Source organism: Spinacia oleracea, chromosome 5 (assembly GCF_020520425.1).
Source record: "Spinacia oleracea cultivar Varoflay chromosome 5, BTI_SOV_V1, whole genome shotgun sequence".
NCBI classification, from domain to species: Eukaryota; Viridiplantae; Streptophyta; class Magnoliopsida; order Caryophyllales; family Amaranthaceae; genus Spinacia; species Spinacia oleracea.
In genome coordinates, this window is record NC_079491.1 from 78,975,381 (window position 1) to 79,003,278 (window position 27,898).

At 35.3% G+C, this 27,898-nt stretch overlaps 1 protein-coding gene, 1 long non-coding RNA gene and 1 pseudogene across 3 annotated transcripts; 2 read left to right on the forward strand and 1 right to left on the reverse strand.

Moving 5' to 3' along the window:
• Positions 1–13,541: 13,541 nt before the first annotated feature.
• LOC130460720 (uncharacterized) lies at positions 13,542–15,153 on the forward strand. 2 transcript variants are annotated; one of them, XR_008920800.1, is made up of 2 exons: positions 13,542–13,703; positions 14,490–15,153. It is a non-coding gene; the product is annotated as an uncharacterized lncRNA (long non-coding RNA). The 2 variants fall into 2 exon arrangements; XR_008920799.1 differs by having other exon boundaries at positions 14,728–15,153.
• Positions 15,154–16,194: 1,041 nt separating this feature from the next.
• LOC110792764 (cell division cycle 20.2, cofactor of APC complex-like) lies at positions 16,195–19,316 on the reverse strand (annotated as a pseudogene).
• On the forward strand, positions 19,022–27,875 carry LOC110799339 (uncharacterized). The gene is made up of 14 exons (XM_056830436.1): positions 19,022–19,382; positions 19,465–19,499; positions 19,586–19,633; positions 19,907–19,987; positions 21,432–21,548; positions 22,043–22,928; positions 23,383–23,631; positions 24,192–25,075; positions 25,259–25,414; positions 26,136–26,313; positions 26,394–26,522; positions 26,611–26,754; positions 26,940–27,143; positions 27,538–27,875. The coding sequence occupies exons 2-14, from the start codon at positions 19,465–19,467 to the stop codon at positions 27,658–27,660; spliced, it is 3,234 nt and encodes a 1,077-aa protein (XP_056686414.1). The 5' UTR covers positions 19,022–19,382; the 3' UTR covers positions 27,661–27,875.
• The last annotated feature ends 23 nt before the right edge of the window (positions 27,876–27,898 follow it).

Sequence of the window (27,898 nt, forward strand, 5' to 3'; positions counted from 1 at the left end):
ATAAATCCTAAATGAGATAGAAAACTGCGAGAATCCTATTCCTAAAAGGATTCGGAAATAAGAGTTACGTATTAATTAAAATCCTAACGAGCCTAGAGTTCGTAACGGGCCCAGACGCATTCCGTCACAAATTGATACGCGCTAAAAGACTCAAATTAATCTCAAACTCTACGGATTTTAGAATCCGGATCTGACTAAAGGAAACAGCCCAGACCCTATTTTCAACGCCTGGCTCTGGGCACCGAAATCTTCGGCGCCCAGGCCTGGGCGCTGAAAATACCTGGGTACGTTTCTTTTCCTAATTCTTTGTGGATTAGAACTCTGCAATTCTATCTTTCCACGAAACTCTTCCCTATAAATAGACCCCTAGTTTCGACGTGAAAGAAAACACAATAACACATAATATATTCTGAGTATTGACTCTGAACCCCTTAGCCTAAGCCTCTCGCTGCGAAACTGTTCACGCGTTCTGTCGCAATCGATCCATAAATCGAACAGAACGTATCCTGTCCCATAATCGAGATTCGTTAAATAAAAAAGAGAAATAGCAAAGTTAAAGTGGTTAGTTTTCTGAGAACCCTGACGCACCTCTCAAGGGTGCGTCGTAATGTGTCCCTTTTCGATGATTTAACTGCTTTTCTCACCCTTTTTATGAACTGTTAAACTAACCTAATATGATTGTTCTATCACGCCTAATAAATATAATATTTTTGGGAAATCGGATTATCATGCTAGGTCCCTTAATGCTATTTAAATCAGATAATCACGATCGAATTAATATTATATGCTGCATGTTGCTAAAATCAATTCAGATTAGTTTAATAGTTAACGCATGTCCCTTCAATTATTTATGCTGAGCTAGTAAGGATATCCTGCCTCTGGAGTTATCGACGAGCGAATTACTCCTCTCGGTAGTTACAGTCCCCCGAACCCTCAATCTCTACCTTGCGGGTGTATATTGAGAGATCCCCACACCAGGGATCACAAGGGAACCTACGGTCGTCGTGGTCAAACATAATTGCACTCCCTTTATGTCACGATAATCGGGTTTTGTCAGTTTTTCTCATTGTCGTTAAAAACTGAATGGCGACTCCTATATTACTAGTCAATTGGGTGTATACTCACAGGAAATCCAATTACACTTGATTGAATAAAAAGAATCGTCACACCCACGAGGGACAGGTCACGCATTAGCCTCGCGCATTTTTCGACCCCCTCACACTAAGAACATAGGAATCACCATGGCAATGGAACTCGTGAAGCTAGTCGGTAAAGGGAACCCAGTCTTCTTATATAATGTGAGAAACCTAGAGCATGTGATCAAGGATCAGCCTGAAGACATTGCAGTAGTTAATGAATTCCTTGATGTGTTTCCAGAAGAGATCCCGGGGATTCCTCCCAATCGACCTATTGACTTTACCATAGATTTAGTGCCTGGAACCGCCCCTATTTCAAAACCACCCTATCGAATGGCTCCAGCAGAAATGAATGAGTTAAAAGGCCAAGTAGAGGATCTATTGGAGAAAGGTTACATTAGGCCAAGTGCATCGCCTTGGGGAGCACCAGTGTTGTTTGTGAAGAAAAAGGATGGAAGTATGAGGCTCTATATAGACTATAGGGAGCTCAATAAGGTCACGATCAAGAACAAGTATCCTTTACCTACGATAGAAGACCTATTTGACCAACTGAAAGGAGCTGGAATCTTTTGAAAGATCGATTTGCGTTCGGGTTATCATCAATTGAGAATCGCTGATCATGACATACCAAAGACCGCATTCAGGACTAGATACGGACATTATGAGTTCCCCGTTATGCCTTTTGGGTTAACCAATGCCCCTGCAATATTTATGGACTTAATGAATCGTGTATTCCATGCCTATTTGGACAAGTTTATAGTGGTTTTCATAAATCACATCCTAGTGTATTCAAAGAGTGAAGAGGATCACGCTGAACACTTAAGATCTGTGTTGAGTACCTTGAGAGACAACCAGTTGTATGCCAAGTTCTCAAAGTGTGAGTTTTGGTTGGAAAGAGTTGCATTTTTGGGACATTTTGTATCTAAAGAAGGAGTGGCAGTTGACCCTGCTAAGATCAAAGCTGTTAGTGAATGGCCTACACCCAAGAGTGTGACTGAAATTTGTAGTTTTCTGGGATTAGCTGGCTACTATAGACGCTTTTTGCAAGACTTCTCTAGGATAGCCAAGCCCATGACTACCTTGATGAAGAAGGAAGAAAAGTTTGAATGGAGTGACCAGTGTGAGGAAGCATTCCAAGCCTTGAAGACGCGACTGACAACCGCGCCAGTGTTAACCTTACCAGATGAGAGTGGTGCATATGATGTTTATAGTGATGCCTCTAAGAATGGTTTAGGGTGTGTATTGATGTAGTACGGGAAGGTTATTGTGTATGCGTCAAGGCAATTGAAGCCATATGAATCCAATTACCCTACCCATGATTTAGAGCTAGCGGCCATAGTGTTTGCATTGAAGATATGGAGACACTATCTGTATGGTGTGAAGTGTAGGATATTTACGGATCACAAGAGTTTAAAGTACATCTTCACACAGAAGGACCTGAATATGCGCCAATGAAGGTAGTTGGAGTTGATTAAGGACTATGATTTGGATATCCAGTACCATGAAGGGAAATCCAATGTAGTTGCGGATGCCTTGAGTAGGAAATCAAGTCATAGTGTTAGTGCGTTAGTAGTTGCTAACGAGCTGTGTAAGGACATGCAGCGTTTAAACCTTGAAATAGTAAGTGGTGAAAGCCTTGAGGGAATGATGAATGCCTTAACCATCTAGCCGTCAATATTTGATGAGATTAGGGAAAATCAAGCTGGTGACGTGAAGTTGGAGCGAATCAAGGAAAAGATTTCGCAAGGTAAGGAGTTAGAATTCCGAATCCATGATGATGGAAGTTTGAGGTACAAAGGCAGGTGGTGCGTGCCTCAAAAGTGTGGAGAATTGAAGGAGAAATTGATGAAAGAAGGGCATAATACGCCATATTCTGTGCACCCAGGTGGTGACAAGTTGTATAAGGACTTGAAAAAGGTCTATTGGTGGCCAAGGATGAAGAACGAAGTGGCTGAATTTGTGGCTAGATGTCTGACTTGTCAGAAGGTTAAAATAGAGCACATGAGACCTCAAGGGAAGGTCCAACCTTTAGAGATTCCAAGCTGGAAATGGGACTGTATTTCTATGGACTTCGTCACTTGTTTGCCTAAGTCAAAGACTGGAAATGATACAATTTGGGTTGTGGTAGATAGGTTGACTAAGTCAGCAGTGTTTATACCAATGAAGGAAACCTGGAAAATGGAACAACTTGCTAAAGCTTACATTAAGAATTTTGTGAGGTTACATGGAGTTCCTAAGGATATCGTGTCAGATAGGGATTCAAGGTTTCTTTCGAATTTCTGAAAAAGTGTGCAGAAGAGCTTTGGTACGACATTGAAAATGAGTACAGCCTTCCACCCAGCCACAGATGGACAAACTGAGAGGACTATCCAAACCCTGGAGGACATGCTTCGGGCATGCGTTATTTATTTCCAAGGAAGTTGGGAAGATAGCCTAGATTTGATTGAGTTTTCCTATAATAATAGCTATCATGCTAGCATTGGAATGGCACCATTTGAGGCTTTGTATGGACGAAAGTGTAGAAGTCCACTTTGCTAGAACTACATTAGTGAAACCGTAGTGTTGGGACCTCAAATGATAGAGGACACCATGAACCAAATCCGAACCATCCAATCAAAGATTCAAGTGGCGCAAGATCACCAAAAGAGCTATGCAGACTTGAAACGTAGGGATGAAGAGTTCAGCATAGGTGATAAAGTGTTGCTCAAAGTGTCACCAATGAAAGGTGTCATGAGATTTGGGAAGAAAGGGAAGTTAAGTCCTAAGTACATAGGCCCATATGAAATCTTAGAAAGAATTGGAAAGGTAGCTTATAGACTAGCCTTGCCTATGGACTTGCATAGAGTGCATAATGGGTTCCACATACCTCAGTTAAGGAAATATATCCCGGATAAATCGTATGTGTTGCAACCGGAGACCATAGAATTAGACCAAAGTCTAACCTTTGAGGAAAGACCTGGCAAAATCCTTGATAGCAAAGTGTGTAGTACGCCTAAAGATGTGAAAATTGTCAAAGTGTTGTGGTCTAATCAAGAATATGAGGAAGCCACGTGGGAAGCGGAGGACGAAATGAGAAAGAAATATCCCGAGCTTTTTCCCGAGGTTAGTTGAGTTACGGGGTCGTAACTCGTGTCTTTTAAGGGGGGGTAGAGTGCGGTAGAATTTCGCGCTTTTTACCTTGTTTTCCCCTATTTTATGCTCAATTTAGTGCTTTCTATTGAATTTGCGCTTATTATTGTCCTGTTTAATCATGTAAAGAGTACACCAACTTAAAATTTTTGCAAATGAACGCATTAAAGGTCTCATAAAGTCTCAAGTTTTGAATTGAATTTTGATTTCCGAACCCAAGTTTCGGGATGAAACTTCTTTTAAGGAGGGTTGACTGTAATACCTCGTATTTTTATAATATTTATAAGTATATTTTATTATATTTATAAAGCATTTTACGATTAATTAGCATTTAAATAATGTTTAAATGTATCTTATTTAAATGTATTTTAATTAATTAGAATATTTATTATTTAATTAATTACGAAACAAATTTAATTCTTGAGTCGGGAAATTAAATGGGTTGCAAATGATTTTTAAAGGCTTCGGGTTTTAAATGAAAAGTCCAATTCGTTTTATTAAACGAGCCCAATCAAAAGAATTTAATTCCAAACTCTTGGCTAGCCCAATCATTTAATTGCTAAGCCCAATCCTATTTTCCTAACCCTAGCCCATTAAAAATACGGTTTTTTCATGAAATGCCCCTGAGGTTTCACAAAATGCATCAAATACACCCGCGCGTTTCAAAATACATAATATACCCCTATTTAAACTTATTTGCACCAAATGCCCCTAGAATTAACGGAAGTCTAACTCCGTTAACATTAACTCTTAATTAATCTAACTAATCCTAATTAAACCATAATTAAATACCGATTAGTCTAATTAATCCTAATTAACACCTAATGAACCTTAATCAACTCTAACTCCCCTCTCTCCTCTCACTCTCCTCTATCCTCTCAATCTCACGCCTTTTTCTGGGTATTAAAATGGTGAACCCAACCACAATATTTCCTTCTTCAAACCATCTTCATCAAACATCAATTGCTAACTCATATAGATATGTACTTCATGATATATGTTGGTTACTTGAGTAGCTTGGGACGGTGACGAAATCGGGAGGTTCAGGAGCGAATTTTTTAGGATGTGGCGACTGAGGGGTGGTTTCAGGCTTTAAGGGCGGAGGGGTGGTTTTAGGCTTTGAGGGCGGCGGAAGAGGAGAGACAGTGTTGAAAGCGGAGGTGGTGTTGATGGGTGATTGGACCTCCATTGCTGGTGGTGGTTGTATTTGTGCTTGCTGCTCTCGTGAATGGAAAGTCAAGTTCACAGACATTGATTTGGCTGCCCTCGATTCCAATCGCTGCTATTCTACTCTCCTATTTGCTGCTACTGCTGCTATATATCTCTTCCTGCAGAAGAACTCAACCCCAAGAACGAAAATAAGAAAACAAAATCGAAAAAGAAATTAAAATTTGAAGACGAAATTCATTCTAATCTACGAAGTGTTTCTGATTCTCTAATCTAATTCTAACTACCCTGCGCTATTCTCTTTCCCAGCTGTTATTCTACCTCGCCCAATACAAATTAGAACTTCGTTCTAGAATTTGTTCTTCAGCATTTATGTTCTTCTTTTTGGTTCGAGGGAGCAGCTACGATTAGAGGAGATAGAGAATAGCGCAGCAGGAATTGTTTTATGTTTTTCAGATTTTGATTTTTGTTGGTTTTCCTATTTTAGATTTTGCAGCTGGGTTCTTCGTGAGTATATAATAGCAGCAACAACAACAACAAAGGGCGAAAAACAGCAGAATTTGGGTAAATTAGAGAGAGATTAGAGCCACTAGAATTCCAATTTGTAGTTTAGATTTTCGATTTTAGGTATTAAACTCTCAAATTTTCATATTCTCTTCTTCAACTTTTTGGGTTTTGTTCTTGAATTTTCAGATTTATTGTTCTTCAATTTTGGGCTTCAAATTCAACTGTATTTGTTAGCTAGAGTTAATTAGAGGCAATTAGAGGTTAATACTAACGGAGTTAACGGCCGTTAGCCATTAAAGATATTCAAGGGCATTTGGTGCATTTTTTTAAGAAATAGGGGTATATTATGTATTTTGAAACGCGCAGGTGTATTTGGTGCATTTCGTGAAACCTCAGGGGCATTTCATGAAAAACCCGTTAAAAATAAGGAGCCTATAAATAGGACTCCTCATCATTAATTGAACCCCTAAAATCTCATAAACCCTCTCTTTTGCTTTGCTTGCCCACCACTCTTCCTCTCTCTCCTCTCCCTCTCTTTGCTCGGCCTCACGCCCACTCGGCCTCACGCCCACTCGTGCTGCACCGCACGGCCTTGTGCCCTCGTGCTGCGCCGCTCGGCCTCGTGCCCTCGTGCTTGTCTCTAGCCCACACTCCCTCTCGTCTCTCTTCTCTTGCTCGCAGCCCGCAGCGAGCACTCGTGCCCTGCACTGCTGCCGTCCCTTGTTGTTGCTCGTGTGCTCAACTCACACCCTTGCTCGCCCCTCTCACTCGCACGCTGCGCCAGCCCGCGCGCGCTGCTCTGCCCCTTTGTTCGTCGCCTTGCCGTGCGCGCACCCACACACGGACGTGTGTGTGTTGTTCGTGTTAGTAATTCAATTCTTTTCGCCCAATCACCCTAATTCGTGATTGTTCCGTGCTATAGGCCGGATTGGTATAATTCTCTTCTTCCTTACCTATTCTATTTCAATTCCGTATTTTAAATTATAATATTATATTGTTTTGAGTAATTAAAATGCTGGGAACCGGTTATGATTATCGTTTGAGGATTTGCGTGTTGTGATTCATTAGGCTTGTTTTAATTATTAAAGGACGAATTTTCAGATTTGTTTATTGAATAAAGAATTGATTTTTATGATAATAAGTTAGTTTTATTGGGATTTTCAAGTTAGGGTTTTAACCTAGACCTAATGAGTCAATTGATTAGCATAATTAGGTGATGATTTTAATTTATAATAATCAATTATATTTTCAGTTTTGATTAAAGGCTTAAAGTGTTGATTTTTATTGATTTTAAAGACGAAAAAAGTATGTTTTCGTACTAAGGATTGGTTTTGCAAACTGAGACGTTTATATTATTGAAAAACAATCGAATTCTAAAGTTTAAATAAGATTTTAGATTTTATAAAGTTGCTGGAAATTTAATGAACATGGAAATAATTTAAGTTTGATTATTTTGATGATAGGAGGTGATTTCTAGTTGAGTGCTCGTTATTGCAAAGTGGCCCCTACGCTTAGGTATTCAAGGTACGTACAAGTCTAGGGCGACCACACTTTTGTCAAGGACATTACATGATTGTTGATGATGTGAATTATATTATGTGGATTCATATATGCTTTGGTGAACGATCATATGGATTAATGTTATTGGAATTATTGAATTGTTGATTGAACAAGCATGTTGAGATTATTATGAGTATGGATTTCATTGTCAATCATGTTGTTCAATATTTAGGCATGTATGGTTTGTTTCACATGCAAGGGATGATTATTTAATTGTATGCTATTGTACGGGATGTCTAGCATACTTTGAGCCAATTATTCGTACCTCGTCGTACTATTTATTTTACCACATGTGAAGGGTTAGCTCACGTAAGTCACCGCACATGTAGGGTTCAGTTGGGAACCTTTTGGTATGAAATGAATTAGGATTTGTCGTGCAAGGGCACAACCCTCATGTTAATGTGCATGATGTGGAGTCTCACTTTGGTGAGGAGGAATATGGTAGTAATTTCACAAGAGTCTTGCTTGGGTGATCACAAGTCTTAAAGAATTAAAATAAGATTGTTTGGTTGTTGTTTATTAATTGTATGTATGTTTGTTGAGTCTCGAATTCGCCTTTAATAAAATATTAATAAACGTAAAGTGCAACCAAAACAAGCTTCAAAACTCTTGGAACGTATATACCTTGAGTATGAACAATGGGGGGAGTCTTGCCGGAAAGCTCGTACTCCTACTAATGATACAAGACGTTATTTCATTTATAATATGCGCAGGAATTCCGTCGGTATGGCCCGACACTCGGTATGGCCCGATTTTATCTATATAATATATTAAAAGGCGTTGTGAAAAATGTATATGTGCCACATAGTACTCTCCTCTTTACGCCACATCATCCACTCACCAAGTGTTATGCCATGTCATAGACAACCAAAACTAATGCAATGAGATTTGAACACAAGACCTCATGTGTAGAAGTTAAGTTTCATTACCATCTTAACCAACCACTAATTGTTGTTTATCCATGCACGTTAATTTATAATACATGTTAACATGAAGTCTAAAACAACTAAATTTTTATGTTACTTCTTATTTTGTATGGACTATATTAGAATAAAAAGAACAGTTACAATATTAGGAAAACCGTGAATTAAACAATTAAAATATTAGAAAAATTACTTTGCATGATGAAGGTAATGTACATGTGTAGTTGATGAACTTAATGAATCTTTTCACTTTTATGGTCTACATGTATCTTAGTCAAATATTGAGTTGAAAAAAAAAATCGAATTTTAATTATTAAAGTAGCAACCGGGGCATCGCCCGGGCTACACACTAGTTATTTATTATTTGGTGTATGGTTGGCTCCCATCACCTTTTCCTTTATGGAACTTTCTTTTGGCCCGTTCGAAGCTTATTCTAATTGAATTGTGAGTCAAGAGTCGAGTCAAGAGTCGAGTCTTGTATCCATGATTGATTGTTTATTATTACATGGCTTTTGCATGTTGATTAGTACTTAGTGAGTGATGCATGTTTTAGTTTCATTCACTCTATGCTTGTAAGTACTCAGCTTTTGCTGACTACGTGCTTTGTGTGTTTTGGTCATGGCCTTTGCCTTAATGACCCTATGATGATCTATCATTTTCACTTGCATTGATGGGGAGTAGAATAATATAGCAGGTTGGTAGATCAGAATCATGTGGCTTGGGATGATCGAGAGAGTTGCATGTTTTCGTACTTTGAAACTATTTAATAATACTTTAATTATGTTTGAAATGTTTGAACTATTTATGTTTTGGTTTTTGGCCATTATGGTTCCAAATTGTAGGAGGCCTCGATATTTCATTTATTATGTTTTTAAAAGTTAGTTGACATTAAATTCCGCTGCGTAATTCTGGTAATAGCCTTAACCGTTATCACGGTGGCGGTAATACTTTAGTAATTCCTTTATTTTAAGTTGGAAAATGGTTTTATAAAAGCAAGGAATTATTAGGGTGTTACAACATTAATTCACCCTTTTAATTCCTTGCACACTTATAAAATTTAATCCATGTTAATTATAATTGATTATGCATTTAACAAGAGGCTCGTGATACCACTGATAGGTTATGAACAATCCAATGTCATGCGAAAAAACCATTAATTGCCAGAATCCAAATCAATTGAAGATCGTTAATTAACATAATTCAGATTACATAATTTGTGATGTGTGCCTTCTCTAGCTTCTTCCGAACTGAGCAAGAACAAGTTAGAACGTCAAATGTCATCCCTCCGTAGAAAGTCCACAACACATCCCTTTAGGTTCTACCAACTAGGATATAATCTAAGGTTTATGAATTCGGGATCTAACTTTACGTGATAGGCAAAGTATGTTGTATTGGTGTATTTAATTCATGATCATGGTCCTGTATTTATAGGAAAATAGGAGAAACCCTAGGAGCCAAACCCCTATAAAAAATTAGGCAGTTTTGTGAAAATTCCCTAAACTCCAAAACCCTAAGGCACGGTCGGCCACCTTGGTTTACAAGCGAAGCCTTGCGGGCTTGCGGTGCGCGCTGGTCCAGCAGTGCTGGCCAGCTCCAGCCGCGCGTGCACTGGTCGTTGGGTCTGGCGTGCTGTGCGTTGGGCCTTATTGCCTGGTGTGCTTTGTTGTGCCCTGGGCCTTGCTGCCTGGCGTGCTGCGATGTGCGCTCGGCTGGCTAGTCAAGCGATGGCTCGGCCTTGCGCTGGTCTGTCGCTCGTCGTGCTTTTTATTTAATTTTCAGATTCCAGAATTATTTCAAACTCGAACAATATTTTCGTTTCCGATAATATTTCCGATTCTGACAATATTTCTGATTTCGACAATATTTTCGATTCCGATAATATTTCCGTTTCCGGCAATATTTGTATTTCCGATAATATTTCCGATACGAATCATATTTCCTTTTCCGGCAGTATCTTCAACTTCGAAAATATTAATATTTCCGTAATGAACCATATTTCTATTTCTGGTAATATCTTCATTTCCGGCAACTATTCTTTCTTTATTGTCCTTTGATGGTTTGTTTGGAGTATTTATTGAATAATATTTATCTAAATACTTGATCCGTTCATGTATTATTTGTGTGACCCCACAGGTTCAGTCAAGAGTAAGTTGTGGTATTAATAATATTAATTCCACTTGAACTGAAGCTGCCTCTAGCTAGGCATTCGGATCACTTGATCTTACTAAATAATTAACTTGCTTAATTAATACTAAACTGCATTCATTAGACTTATCATTATATGCATTAAATGCAAAGTTAGACCAAGGGCATTATTTCCTTCAATCTGTACATATGGTTCCGCTCTGTACATGATCTGGACATATCTATTTAGAATTTGGACATATGGGTTCTGATCTAGACATGATCTGAACATATTGGTTGTGACCTGGATATTATATGAATAATATTGGTTATGATATGTACATATGGTTCTGATCTGGACATGATTTGGACAAATCGATTTAAAATTTGGACATACGGGTACTTCTGATCTAGACATGATCTGAACATATTGGTTATAATCTGCACATGCATGATTTGGACAAATCGGCTAGACATATCGGTTTTGATTTGGACATGATCTAGACACAGATCATATTCTGATTTAGACACATCGACTCTGTTCTAGACATATCGGTTCTAATCTTGACATATCGATTTTGATCTGGACATGATCTAGATTGATAGTTTCTAATCTGGACATGATTTGGACACATCGGTTTTGTGTTGGGCATGATTTGGACAGATCGGTTCTGATCCGTAGATGATCTGCACATATCGTTTCTGAACTAGACATGATTTGTACAGATCAATTCTAATTTATACTTATCGATTTTGATCTGAATATATGGTTTCTGATCTGGACATGATCTAGACATATCCATTAGACAGATCGGTTCTGATCTGCACATGATCTGGATAGACCGGTTCTGACATGGAAAAATCGGTTCTAGACATATCAGTTTTGATTTGGACATTTTCTGCACAAATCTATTATGATATGGAGTAATAATAATAATAATAATAATAATAATAATAATAATAATAATAATAATAATAATAATAATAATAATAATACACTTATATGATCTGGTCTGATCTGATATGATCTGACCTGACCTAATTTGATATGAACTTTCTGATCTAATCTTATATGAACTTTGTATTTTCTAATCTAATATGATACGGAGTATGAACATATTTTTAAATCTGATTCTGATATAAAATAAGTAATAAGGTTTTGAAATAAGGTGAATTAAATATGACGTTAACTCGAGTGCAAAAGTAGATATAAGTATATAACGATTTGAGTTTGAGAACCTAAACTCATGTTCGACGGGACCAATTAGCATGTAAAAATCACGAGTCTAATCAAAAGATACTTTGTTAATCAAAAGGTTAAAGATTTAGTACAGTAATTAATGGAATCTTGATCAGCACTTGCATATACTACAGTAATGGAATCTTACAGTTGCATATAGTACAGTATATTTGTGTGGGTTTAGCCAATCAGATAAATTGCGGCTAATAACGGTAATCCGACGACACAAATAACTTCACGTAAGAAAACTCCCAAAGTAGGAGTTATTACAATCATCTTTGGTGCCATTCAACTTAATGATGAGTGGCTTACTTGCACGAATTCAACTTTAAGATACAATTGCCTTTACTTTGTTTTCAGATTTCAGTGGCTGTAATTCCTAACTTCACGGAATCTTATATTTTAATTCATTTTTATTTGTAAATGGCCGGTTACATCAATTAGTTAGTGTGTACGTACGTTGTATACTATTCATGGTGAATGTGAAGCTAGTTGATATAATCACGCACAAACGTCAATAGGAGGTGATTCTTTGTCAAACCAATGAGAAACACGTATGGCTTTTCTCTTGCTATAGTTAGTTTCAGCTGGCTTGTGGTGGCTATTGAAGCGGGGGGTTTGTCGGATCTAATTAATCAACTAGTTCGTGATCCTGATGCACCAATTACTATTTTAAATAATTAACTAGTTATACCTGCATGAACTTATTTTCTTAAAGTACTTCTATGTTTGTTTAAATTTATGTGCTCCTCCAATTTCTTATCGGGTTTTACACTTATTACCCCGTTTTAAAATTATCTTTAAGGTTACTATTTACACAAATATTTTGACAAAATAGAAAATTTGTGTTAAAATATTGGTGGATATAATAAAATATGGATGATGTAATACATGAGTAAAAAAGTGAGTGGGTGTAAGAAAAAAATAAATTAAAGTAAGAGAAAGTGAGTGGAAAAATATAAATGTTGTGGGGGTAAGAAATTAAGGTAAGACAATAAATTTTCATGTCTAAAAATAGAATAAAGCAAAAGATAAAATACATTATGAGATGGACTAAACCAAGTATGTCTCGGCCTAGTGGAAAGGATTCCAACTTCCAACCAAAAGGTTGGAGGTTCAATCCCCACTAGGGGCACTTTGAGGGAGGGTTCCCCTTATCACTCCCCCCACTCTCAAAGTGTCTAGCCTGCTAACCCGGGCGGGGTTCCAACCCGGTAGGGCTATTCATCTTACCTTGAAAAACTTATATTATGAGGCGGACTAAATGAAAAGTGTAAAGACGGAGTTAGTAATATTTGTAGGTTAAAAATAAGCAAATTAAACTTTGACTACATATATTTTAATTTATATACTACATATACGATAAAACTTTATCATGTGAAATTTTGTTAGATTCACCAAAACATGTATTTTTAACAAATAAGGGTTAGGGGATTTGAAATGAGACATATCGTACACACACTACACAGACCCTTGATTTTAACCAGTAGGCAAAAATCTCACACACACAAATATGATATATATATATTTATATATATATATATATATATATATATATATATATATATATATATATATATATATATATATATATATAGGACAGAATCAGGATCCGGTGAGAACCAACCCTTAAGATGAGAACTGAGAACTAATCTCAATCGTCGATCAAACCAATCCAACGGCCGAAGATCAACCCGACAAAACGAAAATATTAAGGTTAGATTAGTAATTTAACTCACGCGAATGACCTCCTCTCACAAACATTCTTTTTCGTAATTCTTTCTCTCTCTCTCCTTCCAACTTTCTCTCTCCTCATGCAGACTCTCGCCATTTTCTCCCTCCTCTCGTTCTTCTACATCTCTCGTGCCAACCTTAGAAGATCCAATTTATTCATTGTCATCACAAATCTGTGGTCTGGTAAGTTAAATTCACTCGGTTACTTTTGTATTTTTTTCTTCAATTCAATTTTTGATTGAAATTTATGCATTTGATTCAATCTTTCAAGTTGATTTTGCTCGAATATGTGGTTTTCTTTCGATTTCGTGGAATTAGGTTTATGTATTGGAATTCAATTGATCCCGGTGAATTATTAGTTTCCTTGAATGGAGTTCATTCGATTCAATCTTCGATTTAGGGTTTTACTTTTGATGTTTTTACCTTTCTGGAATTAGCTAGGTGTTTTACTCGAATTGAGTTGGATTTTAAGTAGTTGATGTTGTTGCTTTAGTTTTACAAGGTTGTGATGAGGAGAATGAAGTGTGGCGTGTTATTTGTACATTCTCCTGTCTTATGATTCTTTAATTTTTAATAGGTATTGTTCACTTTTCTGAGTTCTTTATCTACTTTTAAAACAAATATAATGAAGGACAAATTTTGTATTGTATCTATCTTTTCTTCTTCCATCTGATGCAACCAGATTTTCCAAAACTTTGAGTTGCCCAAATTTGTATTCCTTCCTCCTTTGTGTGTTTTTATTGGGATGATTGGTTTGTTATCAATTTTAGCTATGATTTTCTCCTTGAAATGATTTTATGGGATCCCGTTTCCGTGTGGCACCTATGGAAAATGAGTAACATTTTGAGAATCAATCTCCTTTTCCTGCTATGAAATGAGAGCTCTATAGCTTTTGACTGGTGTTTTCTCAAGCTTATTATGGTTGAGGTTAGAGTTTATCTCCTTAGATTAATTTATGTGGGGTTGTAGGATCTCTAATTGATGTGATAAAAGAACGAATATCCCAACATAGAAATAATGGCAGCAAACTTTGCTCTTTGGTACATGAGTATGTTGAATATGCTGATAAAGTCTTTCCAAGAGGTGATAGTAACAAATGCACTTCATTTTCTCATTGGAACCCCCCAATGGATCGGGGTAATAAAACATAAACATAGTTGCAACGTTGTTGAGATGGGATTTGGTCTGACTTGGATCTGTAAATAAGGGACTGCAGTGGAAAGAGTTGTAGCTGCTAGAGTGGTGCCGTGAAAGACTGGATGGGAGGCGGGTGTTGCTGAGATGGCTACTGCAAGGCGGGGTATATTAATTGCTTCTAGACTGGGGTATGAGAAAGTGGTGATTGAAACGGATCCCTTTGGTTTCTACTGCTGCTGGTAAAGGTTGATAGGCATAAGGGTTGATGTTCAGTAGATCAGCCTCTAATCTGTTTGCTACTGGTCTGTTGCTATAGTCTTATTATCCTTTGGTGTTGTTAGGTTAGGTACTACAACTGATGAATCTGACAGGTTGGGGATTTTCAGTCTGCCAGTTTTATTTGAATTCTAAAAGTGATACTGTATCTGATTAAAACCAGAATCACGCGATGGTAAATAAGAAGCAAAGTCCAAAAGTGGTGAATTTTGTTGGTTGACATTTTTTATCAAATAGTTGAGGTATTCTGTAAAATACATAGCCTTTACTTTCGAACTATTTTGATTTACTTTTTTTGGCTTCTGCTTTACTTTTGTTGATTCTATTTAAAAACACTAGCCTACTAGCTCAACCGGCAGAGCATTGTGCAAATGCACAAAAGATGTGGGTTCGAATCCCACGTAGGTTAATCTTTACTTTTTGTATTGTTTGTTTTGTTTTAGTTTGAAAACCTTTACTTTGGCCTCCATGTACTTCGATACTCGGAGTTTCTACGTTGTACAAATACTTTTGAGTTTTTTTTTAATTTACTTTTGAGATTTTTTAATTTACTTTTGATTTTTTTTTTATGTTCCTCTTGATCCTGTAACAATCTTGTTTTCTAGTATATTTTCAGTTCTTATCGGATGCAACATTACATAGGAAATTCTTTGCATTCGTTTTATGAATATTAATTCTCCTATTTAGTGATTCTTTACTTTTTAATCAATTTTATTTACTTTTACGAGTTCTTTATTTACTTCAGAATTGAACAAAAGAAAAATCATGTCAAACCTATTTTAGAGCAAAGAGATAACTTACTTTTACCTTTGAATCAAATTGATTAAATGAAAGTGGAAAATAGTTTCAATTTACTTTTGGAACAATTTTGTTTACTTATATGTTTATTTTCTTTACTTTTGTAATTTAAGCTTTCCATTTGAAAAAGGCTTTATAATTCTTTTCTTTTTAGTTTAACTTATACTAATTGTACATGTACTTCAGAATATTTTGGTTTACTTTTGATTTATTGTGATTTACTTTTGAGTTTCTTTTATTTACTTTATATTTTTTTTACTTTACTTTTTGAGACAACCTATGTAGGAATCGAACCTATATCCCCTATGCATATGCATAGTGCTCTACCATTTGAGCTAATAGGTTTAAGAACATCTACTACCAAAATACTCAACTCCAAATGACATCACGCCATACACGCTCCAAAGCCTAGCATGTCAATATTCATTAGGGATCAAGAGCTAATACCTAATAGATATAGAGGTTAATCTTGCACCAAAGTCAACGAGTCAACTTTTGTCCACTAAGACAACAAAAATAGCAGCTTCAGCCAGACCAGAACCTACTTTTTCTATCATTTAATAATGTTGTCAATAACCTGACCACAAGAAGTGCAACGAGCCTTATACGAAAGCCCAATCTCAAGCTTCTGCGTAGACTGCATCGGATCTGAAGTATACCAAGGTCATACTATTGATCTATACCAAGAACTAGGTGCTCATCTGAGCTACACCAATCCCCAACTTGCAGCAGCCTATATAAACATAATTAAAAAAAAGTAGATAATGAACTCTGAAAAGTAAATGGAACTAATTTTAAAGTAAATGTGAATAATGTTGTCATTACCTCCACTACCTAGTTGTTTCCCTAAAGCTGACCACTTTAGGCAACAAACCTCTTGTTGGTGTCCTCTGTAGGTCTCCACTACATGGTCTCTAATCCTCACATCAATGTTAACAATCTTTCTGTCCATTGATCAGTGGCGAGGATGTGGTTGTTCCATGTCAGTGACCCAACACGAGCTTTGTGGCCTCCTTTCAAAGTCCTCAACTACAGGTACAACAAAACAATGAATGTCATAATTGAACCAATAAACAATAGACTAATTGGTCATTGAAAGTTGTAGAGTTAGATGTTAAGTGTTACCTGCCGGTTAGATGTTGAATCCCAGAGCTGAACTTCAGAATCGTTCAAGTCAACACCAACGTGACGACCGTCAGGAGCCCAGTTTTACAGTGGTTACAGGACCTTTATCATCATCAACGGCTACCAATTCTGAAGTAGATCCAGTAGATGCATCCCAAAGGTACATTGTGGTTCCAAGAGCTATTGCAAGAACATTGTTGCTATCCTAATCCAACGAATTCAAGTAGTAGTTGTCTAACAGATTGGGGGCATCCAATGTACGCTCTGAAGTCTGCAACTATACACTCAATATACAAAGAACAGAACAATTCCTGCTTAGGGTTTCTTATCCTACTTTAACCAAACAACCCAATTAAATGAACAACAATAAACATAAACGATTTGTAGATTTTATATACAAATAGGCATAATAAATTACCTGAGGGATGTGTCTGTGAGGCTTAACGGACTTAGGTTGGTGGACAGAAGTATACTCCTAGGGCATGAACTCAACAGGATTAGGTGGCTTGTTCTTGAATGCAAGAATCCTTGTCCTGTTCATATTGAATACCTCCCCCAGCTGCTTCTGGTAGGCCTCCTTCGCAGGTGATCTAGTAGTCGGGTCCTCCTCCGTCAGTTCACACTACTAATCTATACAAAGAACTAGGTGCTCATCCGAGCCACACCAATCCCCAACTTGTAGCAGCCTATATCAACACAATTCAAAAAACGTAGATAATGAACTAAGGAAAGTAAATGGAACTAATTTGAAAGTAAATGGAACTGATTTAAAGTAATTCACATAAACAAAATCTCAAGTTGCATCACACTTTTAAAAGTAGATAAATAACTAAAAAAAGTAAATGGAACTAATTTAAAAGTAAATGAAACAACAATGACATTCTAGTTTGGTAGAGCTTTGATCGTCCTACAGACACCTTGCTTAAGGAAAGAGAAGAGGCTCAATCAAAATACCAAAAGCTAATGCTGAAAAAGTCGCTGCTTCAACAACAATTGCAACAGCAGCAGCAGCGATAACCGCAACCGCAACCACATCAGGATGTTTGAGAATATAAGAAAATATACATGCTACCCTGCAAACTGTGAAACTCTGGCATAATTCAGCTGTCCATCCTATTATCCTATGTCCACATTCAGGTAATCTTGCGTACTCTAAAATTAAGCTAAACAATTTGAGTCACCCACAAAAATGCATAATACAGAAAATTTGTTTAGTTCAGTTTACTTTTAGCGATAATAAGTTTACTTCTGCACAATTTTCGTTTACTTCAACACATTTTAATGTAGCTAAATTAATTTACTTCTATCAAGCTTAAAATCGATCAGAAATTCAATCAGATCATTGTATGAAAAACATTATAGACACTCGCAAACTCTATAAATAATTCCATTCCACTCATTTTCCCTCTCCAATTCGTCATTCTAAACTGAATTGCTGATTTGAATCCCCTAATTTCAACCCCAAAACAAATAGTAAACCCTAATCAACCTTATTTTTGTTGTACTCGCTTTAGTTATGAGGTTTTTCAATTAATAATCATGGAGGACGACAATCAATCCAGTAACCAAAAGGGGAGAACATCAAACAAGAGGATCTTCTCAGTATTCAATTTAAAAACCTAGAAATTAAATTGCACTGAAGTAATGACACTTACCTCTATCTAAGGGAATTTCGCAGCAAATTATCGATGAAATTGCAATTCATGGAGAAAATTGATTCAATTTACCATGCGAAGATAACTGAAAATTAGCAATGAAAATTAGAGGAATTAAAATTCGAGAAATCTAATTGAATTTATTATCAACATTTACCTCTATGATTGATAAATTTTGAAGTTAATTCACCAAATAACTTGAAAATTCTCACATAATTAATCCCATAATCTATCGAAATCGGCACAAAAACCAGCTCTAAAAATTCACACAAAAATTCGCAACAATTTTGAAGATATTTGAAGGGAAAATCGAAGTCGATTTCTCAGGGAGTAGAGAGAGAAAGTCGATATTTTTGGGAAGGAGGAGAGAGAAACGCCTGGTTTGGAATTTGGAACCAAAGGTGGTCGGGAGTTAGATTGGTTAAGATCCGATCTCATCCGTTAATTTAGGTTTAATCGGACGATAATTAGAGGTTCTCATTATAAGGAGGTTCTCATCTATATATATATATATATATATATATATATAGGGAAGAGATCATGTGAAAATACATCCTTATGTGAGTATACTAGTATATATGAGAATGAATCTAATCCGTAGGATTAGATTCAATCTAATGGCTAGGATTAATTTGAGCAAACCCATCCACCTTCCCCATTAAGCCACGTCTCTATCAATAAACCCCACCACTTTCTCTCTCTAAAACCTTTCCTCTTCTTTCTCTCTCCCGTTCAAGACTCTCTGTTCTCCCTCCTCTCGCAGAAACCTCAGCGATTTTCTCTCTCCTCTCGCGAAAACCACCATCGCAGCTCCGATTTTCTCTCTCCGTTCAAGACTCTCTGTTCGCCGCCGGTGTATTGAAGATTTAAGGTAAATTCGAGTTCAATTGTTATACATTTCTTCTCTCCTTCTACAATTTTTTCAAATTTTAACCTAATTTTTTCAATTGAAGATGACTGGAGTACAAAAACAATACGAACGACGAAGGTAAGCGAATTTGTAACCTAATTTCGAACTTCGTTCGTTGTATATACATTAATTGAAGATATTTTTTATTGAATTTTGATTTTCAGCAAACACAAACATGACAAACAAGCAACAAATCCAGACAATACTGAAGAGTAAGAATTCAGTGCTTTAATTGTAGAGAAATTTATTTATTAATTCCGTAATTTTTGTAATTTTTTCGTAATTTTTCGAAATTATTTTTGTAATTATTTATTCTGCTAATATTTGTATGTTTCTAGCGATTTTGAGAATTTTTATGAACTTTTATGAATTTTCAGAATTTTTTAAAAGAATTTAATTTGTGATTTTTTGAATTAATTTCAGAATTGATAGTTTTAAGATATTTTCGACATTAATTGATATTTTTGTTTTGAAATTTTAAACAGAGGAAATAAGAATGAACGCGCCAAAGAAACGGAGCCAATTGTCCCGTCATCACTTTTGAACGACATCATGAACGATTTAGAGTAATACTTTATACTCTCAATACTTTAGAACATCATAAATCACTATGTAGAACATCATAGATCACTTTGTAGAACATCATAATTGCATATGTTCTAAATATAAGTGCACATGTTCTGGATTTGAAAGCTAGCTGGTGAAATTAATTATATGTTGTGTTATCTGCCGTTTGACAGTTTTACTAGATGCCATTATCTCTTTCCATCTATTAGTTTTGGTGTTTGAGTTTCCCTGATGGTTTGTTCCTGTGTTGTTGTTAACTTTTTTATGTGTCAGTTACGTTGTTAATATTTAAAATGTATCCATAGTGCAGATGATTTCTTGTAGTACTTCTTTTGGTGATAACTTTGTAAAGTTTGAACCCTATTTCCAAGATTTCTCTGCAAAGTTAACAATGTTTGATGAAGTTGCTGGTGTGACTAGCATAAAATTTACTTTCATCTTATGAAACAAAACGCGTGTCGATTCAACCAAGCTTGAGGCATGTATGGTGTCTTAGTTTAAACTTTATTGTCTGGCGGCATGTTCTAATAAGAATTATGACTTTTAAATGTGACGATCAGAAAACGCCAACCTTGGATAGTAGTTGGATATGTTCATGCATCTGTGTTTGACCTTTGGGCACTTCAATCTAAACCAATTACTTGTATTGAACCAAAGTACTATCCAGTTCCTTATCTCTAGTCCAAGTAACATCAAACTTTAATTTGGATTGCCTTTGCTGTATTACCTGATTAGCCATTTGTAGTAACTTTTAGCATACTGTAAATTCAGAACTTAGGTTAGTCACTTTCTGCCGCATGCAAGATTAGTTGTGTAGCAAGATTACTTTTGTGCTTGATGTTTCATGTGGATTTCTAATCAGTTTGATGCTTGTAGAGTATTTTGAAATTGTGACAAGACATGGGATCGATTTGGCATGATGGTTATGTACTTAAATATCATTTTCATGTTTGGTGGAATTCAAATGCTGCAAGAGAATATAATAAATAGCTTATTTGGTTGCAAAAAGACCAGTGATAATGTCGTTCACTGTTGTGTGAAACCGCTACCTTCAGAAGAGTAACATGGCTTAAGTTTGTTTCTAAGTTTAGCTGACTTAAAGTCTTTTTGGTCATGCACATTTTCTTGAGAATTACAACATTTTCTCTGCACAAGTGAAGTTACATTATTCCTAATTGTTACCGCTACCTTCAACATTGAATGGAAATTGCTAATCTTCCATTTTGGGTGTTACTGTGTTAGATATATGATTAGGTTTCATTCTAAAGCCTTCCATATCTACAGAACATATAGTTTAGCTTCTTAGAACACGTAGCATAATTGATTAGAACATATAGAACAATTTACAGAACATATAGGTTCACTTATTAGAACATATAAATTCAATTGTTAAAATATTTATACCTATTTAAAAAAGAACTAATTTTGTTTCATGTGTTGCAGGGAACCCGAAGATCACGCCAATCAAGAAACTGAAGTTAAAATCAATGAAGAAAGCATTGATAATGGAAACCAAGAACAAGAGCCTGATCTCACTAAAGGACGGGAAGAGACTGTCAGGTTTAAGACAAAACATAATATTTCAAATAGAAAACTAGTAGATTAATTAGACTTGAAATCACCAACATGTATGTTAGAATGTATCTGATTTCTGCCCCAAGATTAGTATTCATGTGTATCAATATGCAACAAGTTGGGACCTACTAAACTTTTCTATGTTTCTATATATAATTTGTACCATACCTATTCCCAAAATGGTTTTTAAGATTCTAATAATAGTTATAATCTGTGTTGCTGTTATGATGTTCCTATATTGTTGTTTTGGTTTTTAGTTCTATGACTTAAGTAGTTTGCAAGGTTTAATCCAAAATAAAATCTTTCTAATCTATCTAAACATCACCTCTCATTGTGCTAGAACATATAGCTTAATTGCTTAGAACATGTAGCTTAACTGATTAGAACATATAGATTCACTTGTTAGAACATATAAATTCAATTGTTAGAACATATAAACATATTTATAACATTAAGTTAATTTGTTTCATGTGTTGCAGGGAAACCGAAACTCAAACCAATGCAGAAACTGAACCTATCATCAATGAAGAAACCAATGCCAATGTAAACAAAGAACAAGAGGAAGTGAATCAGAAGAATGACAAAAGAAGGAAACATATTGCAAAAAGGAAACAAGGGAATGAAATTGTTGTTAGAGATGTCAAGAAGCACAAGTCTGCAGTTGTTGTGCACTCGAGATCAAAAGACTGTGTAGAAGTGGATAACAAATCAAAACCGGTGGAGAAGAAAAAGGCTAGACTTTTGGTCCAAAGAATACCACCAAATTGGTTCATGGCACTTATTCCTAAAATTCCGAGACAACACAGAGCTGCCATTAGGAAAATAGGCTTTGGTGCCTTCCTTGATTTAGATATTGGTGCCCATAAGTCTGCGTTTTCTGCTGAACTTGTAACAAGCTTAGACGCCAACAGAGTTAATTTGGTGATGGATAATAAAGAAGAAATAGATATTCAGTTGAAAGACATACACCTTGTGTACGGGCTTCCAATAGGAGGAATGAAAATAGTGGAACCGAAGAAGGAAGAAGATGAAGAATGGGTTTCATTTCTGAGAACATGGAGGGGATTCTTTAACATGGAAAGTGGAAGTCCATATCTGTCAAAAGTATTAGATAGGTTGAATGAGTTATGTGAAAAAGACTTGTGTGATGAATTTTTATGGCATTTCGTGGTGTGTGTAGTGAATACTTGTATATGCTCAACATCAAGACCGGAAGTGGCATACAAGTTTCTGTATAGCTGCATGGACATACAGAAAATTCATGAATTAGACTGGTGCCATTACACTTTTGTAAATATGAAGATAGCTGCTGAAAAATGGAAAGGAGGAAATGCTTATTTCACTGGACCATTGCCTTTCTTACTGGTATGTACACTGCCCATAACATATAGTTTAAAAGTATAGAACAATTATGTTAACTGGTTAGAACACATACTTAAATGTTTAGAACATATTCTTTTTCTGCTTAGAATATATATCTTAAGTTGCAGAACATATTCCTCAATAGGTTAGAACATGTTAAATAATTTTGTTAGAACATATTGATTAAGTTGTTAGAACATATTGATAAAGTTGTTAGAACATATAATTTTAATTGGTAGAATATCAATCTACAATGAAACATTTACTTAATTGAAATAGCCTATGAATTTGCTAGTTTGATCTTAAAGTCTTAAACTTGCTTGATTATTACAGATTAGGATTAAAAGTTGCCCTTCTTTGTTTTGAAAGTCGCTCTGCTTTTAGCAAAGAGTTTTGTCATTGCGTATGTCTTAATTACTTGAAGCAAAATATTTATAAATATTCAAACTCTATACAGATTACATATTTTGACCGGTTGCAAAGGGAGAAGATTGTGCAACCAAGAGAGTTCCCTCTCCTTTCAGTCTGGAACAGTGAGAGGATAGAAGAAAGAATGAAGATTGAAAACAAGAGGGGCTTTGGAAAGGGGGTTGTGCTCAAAAGAATAGCTTATGAAGGATTACTAGAAGAACAAGTTGAAGAACACATATACCAGAAAGATCCTGACTTGCAAGCAGGCTCATCAACTTCATCCTACAACATTATGGTAAGTAACTGGAAACATAGAATTTAAATACTTACCATGCAAGTTAGTACACATGGTTAGAATATTCAGAACATATTACTTAACTAGTTAGAACATATTGTTTGGTGATTCCAACATAATTGTTTTACCATAGAACAAGATAGTCTCTGGTTATGATTCTAGAATGCATTGCCGTCTATGAGATTTTGTATTTTCCATTTTTCTCACCCTTGATTGATGGTAATTGGTAATTTAGAACATATACAGTAACATGTTAGAACATATGAAGTAATTAATAGAACATTTGGATTAAATACTTACAACATATTACTTAACTAGTTAGAACATATACAATAACAGATTAGAACATGTAGGTTTAATTATTAGAACAATTAGATGAAATACTTAGAACAAAGTGTATTGGTTGTTGGAACTTATATTAAATGAATTCAAAAAATAGTTTTAGCACAGTTCCGAACATTGAATACATTCCTTAGAACATATTATAGAATATTTAGAACAAATAGACTTAATTCTTAGAACATATATCTAATTGATGAATCTGTTTTACTTGAATGAAGGGCTTTCTGGACAAATTTGGGGATTTGGCTAAGGCACTGGCTTCAAATATCAACGAGATGTATGTTATGGTAGATAAAGCATCTGACCTTTTCAAAGAAGGCGATACAGCAGAGGAACTGAAAAGGCTGGTCGATAATATTTGGAGCAAGTACACAAATAAGCCAACTGAGCCAATTCTGCCCGAAGCACAAGAAAAAGTCAAGAGTCCTTCAGTTCTTAGCCAGGACAAACAAATGTTTGATGAACCTGGATTCATTGAGGAATTGGACGTGGTAATGGCTAAGGCATGGGAAGATTACCAAGAGAGAATAGGTATGAGTAAGAAATTTGTCAAGCCACGTCCAACAAAAAAGAAAAAGAAGGCAAGAGATGAATCTGATATATTAGGCTTCAAATTGTTGACCCAAAGCCAAACCGATGAAGAAGAAGAGCAACCCCTCCCATTTGCTACAACAACGACACACATCTTTGTTCCAGAATCAGAATCACCAGTGATCCTTAGGGATATTCCATCTTCATCTGCATTAAAGCCAACAGAAGTGATTTCTCTCGACAGTGCTGAATCGTTTGAAAATATGGATTTGGATTTGGACTTGGATCTGGCACTTGGAGTTCAAAAATCCTTGGAAAATGCAGCAAACAATGTCAAAAGCCAAGAACAAACAGACACAGAAAATGCAACAAACAAGCCAAGTTCGGGTAAAGATGATGACCCTAAGGAAAGAGCGTCTGATGTTGTTCCAACAGAGGCTACTTTGGGTAACAATGATCAGCAAATGGGAACAGAAACTACTAAAACACCAACTGGTTTAGATATTGATGGAAAGCAAGCTGGTTCGCCAAAATATGAGGAGCCAAAACAGAAAATAGATGAGCAGGAAGGGTAATTACACATAATTTATTGTAATTCCTATTTTGGAAAAACCGTGAAACAATGAAATAATTGTATTTTGGTATTTTGATGGATTAGAACAATTATTATTTTCAGAATTGTTTAAAGATTCGAATGCTTAATGTTTTTTAGAACACAAAGTGTTATGATTTAGAACTTTGATTTTATGTACAGGGGAAATGATGAAAGTAGAAAGAGTCAAAGATGCATTGAGAAGCTCCCGCAATATTTAAGATCGCCTTTCATGGTCAAACATGATGCAGCGTTCAAGAGAGTAGATGTTGCTAAAAGAAGGATGGCTGATTATGCATTTGCTGAAGGACCAATTGAGTAAGTTATAAATTTTCACTTTCATTATTAAGATTTTATATATTATTTGAATTCAGAAGTTTATCTTTGTGAATTCAGAACTTTATATGTGTGAAGTCAGAACTTTATCTTTGTGAATTCAGAACATTTACCTAGTTGAATTAGAACAATTACTATGTTAAGTCAGAACATTGACATTTTGTGCATTCCATAGTTTTTGAATTCAGAACTTTATCTTTGTGAATTCAGAACTTTATCTTTGTGAATTCAGAACATTTACCTAGTTGAATTTTAACAATTACTAAGTTAAGTCAGAACATTGACATTTTGTGCATTCCATAGTTTTTGAATTCAGAACTTTATCTTTGTGAATTCAGAACTTTATCTTTGTGAATTCAGAACATTTACCTAGTTGAATTAGAACAATTACTAAGTTAAGTCAGAACATTGACATTTTGTGCATTCCATAGTTTTTGAATTCAGAACTTTATCTTTGTGAATTCAGAACTTTATCTTTAGGAATTCAGAACATTTACCTAGTTGAATTAGAACAATTACTAAGTTAAGTCAGAACATTCACATTTTGTGCAATCCATAGTTTTTGAATTCAGAACTTTATCTTTGTGAATTCAAAACATTTACCTAGTTGAATTAGAAAAATTACTTTCCTGATTTAGAACATCTAACTTTTAATTTTATTTCTCAAAAATTGATATAATATTTGTGTTTTTGTTGAATGAAGTGAGCTTTTGTACAACGATAAGCTAAACAAAATCACAAGAGAAGAAATGAAAAGTCTTGCGGGCGAAAATCATATGCTCAACAATATAGCTGATGCATGGGCATACCTTTTAAATGTTGAAAACAGAAGGCGAGGTGTAGGAACAGAAAGTAGATTTTTCTTCAGCACAAAGCCATATGTAAGTTAATACATATAAAATGATGTCTAAATTAAAATTCGAGTAGCACTTTTTTTTGACAAATATTTAAACATTTTCAGGACATCTTATGCAAAGATAAGTACTTTCTTTCGAGTATCAAGTTCAATGAAAGATATCCTGCTTTGTTTAAAAGAATGGATGAAGAACTAGCACATGCTAAAGTAACAAGCTTGCAAAGAGTTCAATTGGTATGATTCTAATTATGTGTGACAGTGTTGACGTAATATTATACTACTTTCACAAACAGCAACATAACTCTAAACATTAAATTTTCAGGTGTTTTTTCCGATAGTTAATGGTGGTCATTACTATCTATTGTGCATTAACTTCATGAATGGCAGTTTGGACGTGATTGACAACCAATGCATTACACCCCCTATGACGTATTTGGGAAAATACAAGAATGAACCAAGAAATATGGTACGCTTTCTATCTAAATCTGTGTTAAAGTGATGACATAGATTTTAACTAACTAATTATTGTCAGAACAAAATTTTCCAAATTCAGAACATATAGAAAGAATATTTAGAACATTGTGCTACAAATTCAGAACATATTCCTAAACTTCAGAAAAAATAATGTTTCTCACTTTGACAATTTCACAGTTGAAAGGCTTCGCAGAATATTATTTTGCAAGACACAATGGAGGAAACAAAAGTTCTGTAACTGATTTCAAAACAAGAAACCTGAATATGAAATGGAAAAGCAACGCCAATTATGATGATTGTGGAGTGTTTTTGCTGAAGCACATGGAAACTTATTATGGAGAGAGTGCAAAGGAATGGAATCCGGGACTGGAAAAAGACAACGTAAGTGTTTAAAATTTAAATTTAATGCTAAGCCTCATGAGTTTAGAACATTGGAATACACTCAAAACATATACTTGGTTATACAGAACATGTTCCTTAACTAGTTAGAACATATACTTGTTGATACAGAACATGTTCAACTTGTTAGAACATATACCGTAACAGGTTAGAACATGTAGAATTAATTATTAGAACAATTAGATGAAATGCTTAGAACAAAGTGTATTGATTGTTAGAACTTATATTAAATGAGTTCAGAAAATATTTAGAACATATTGTTGAATTTGTTAGAACATATAGGGTTAGTTATTAGAACAATTGGATTAAATGCTTAAAACAAAGTGTATTTAACATCTATTTTTTTGTTCTAACCTTCAAATTGATGTCATTGCAGTTTGAGCAAATGAAGAGATTGAGAGTTGAATATTGTGGAAAGTTATTGGCGCACAAAGAGAATGATGAACATCATACAATGATTTCAAAATCAAGAACATGGGCACTAGAAAACAAAATTTGAGGAAATTGTAATAGCTAGTTGTAGATCAATGCTAGAAACATGTAGCTTACATGTAGCATCAAATTTCGTACTTGTTATAAATAGGTTGTGTTGAAGATGTAGCTTAAATGCTTAGAATTTTTGGCTTTCTTGTTAGAACATATTTCTGAAGTGGTTAGAACATTTATGTGAATTTCTTGTTAGTATTATAAATACTATGAGTATTAGCATAATTAGTTGAAAAATGTGAGAATTAGCA

Coding starts and splice junctions, on each gene's coding strand:
- LOC110799339 (XM_056830436.1), top strand. CDS start 19,465: ATGACTGGAGTACAAAAACAATACGAACGACGAAG. Junction 19,500..19,585: donor AAACAATACGAACGACGAAG/GTAAGCGAATTT, acceptor TTTGATTTTCAG/CAAACACAAACATGACAAAC. Junction 25,076..25,258: donor AAAATAGATGAGCAGGAAGG/GTAATTACACAT, acceptor TTTTATGTACAG/GGGAAATGATGAAAGTAGAA.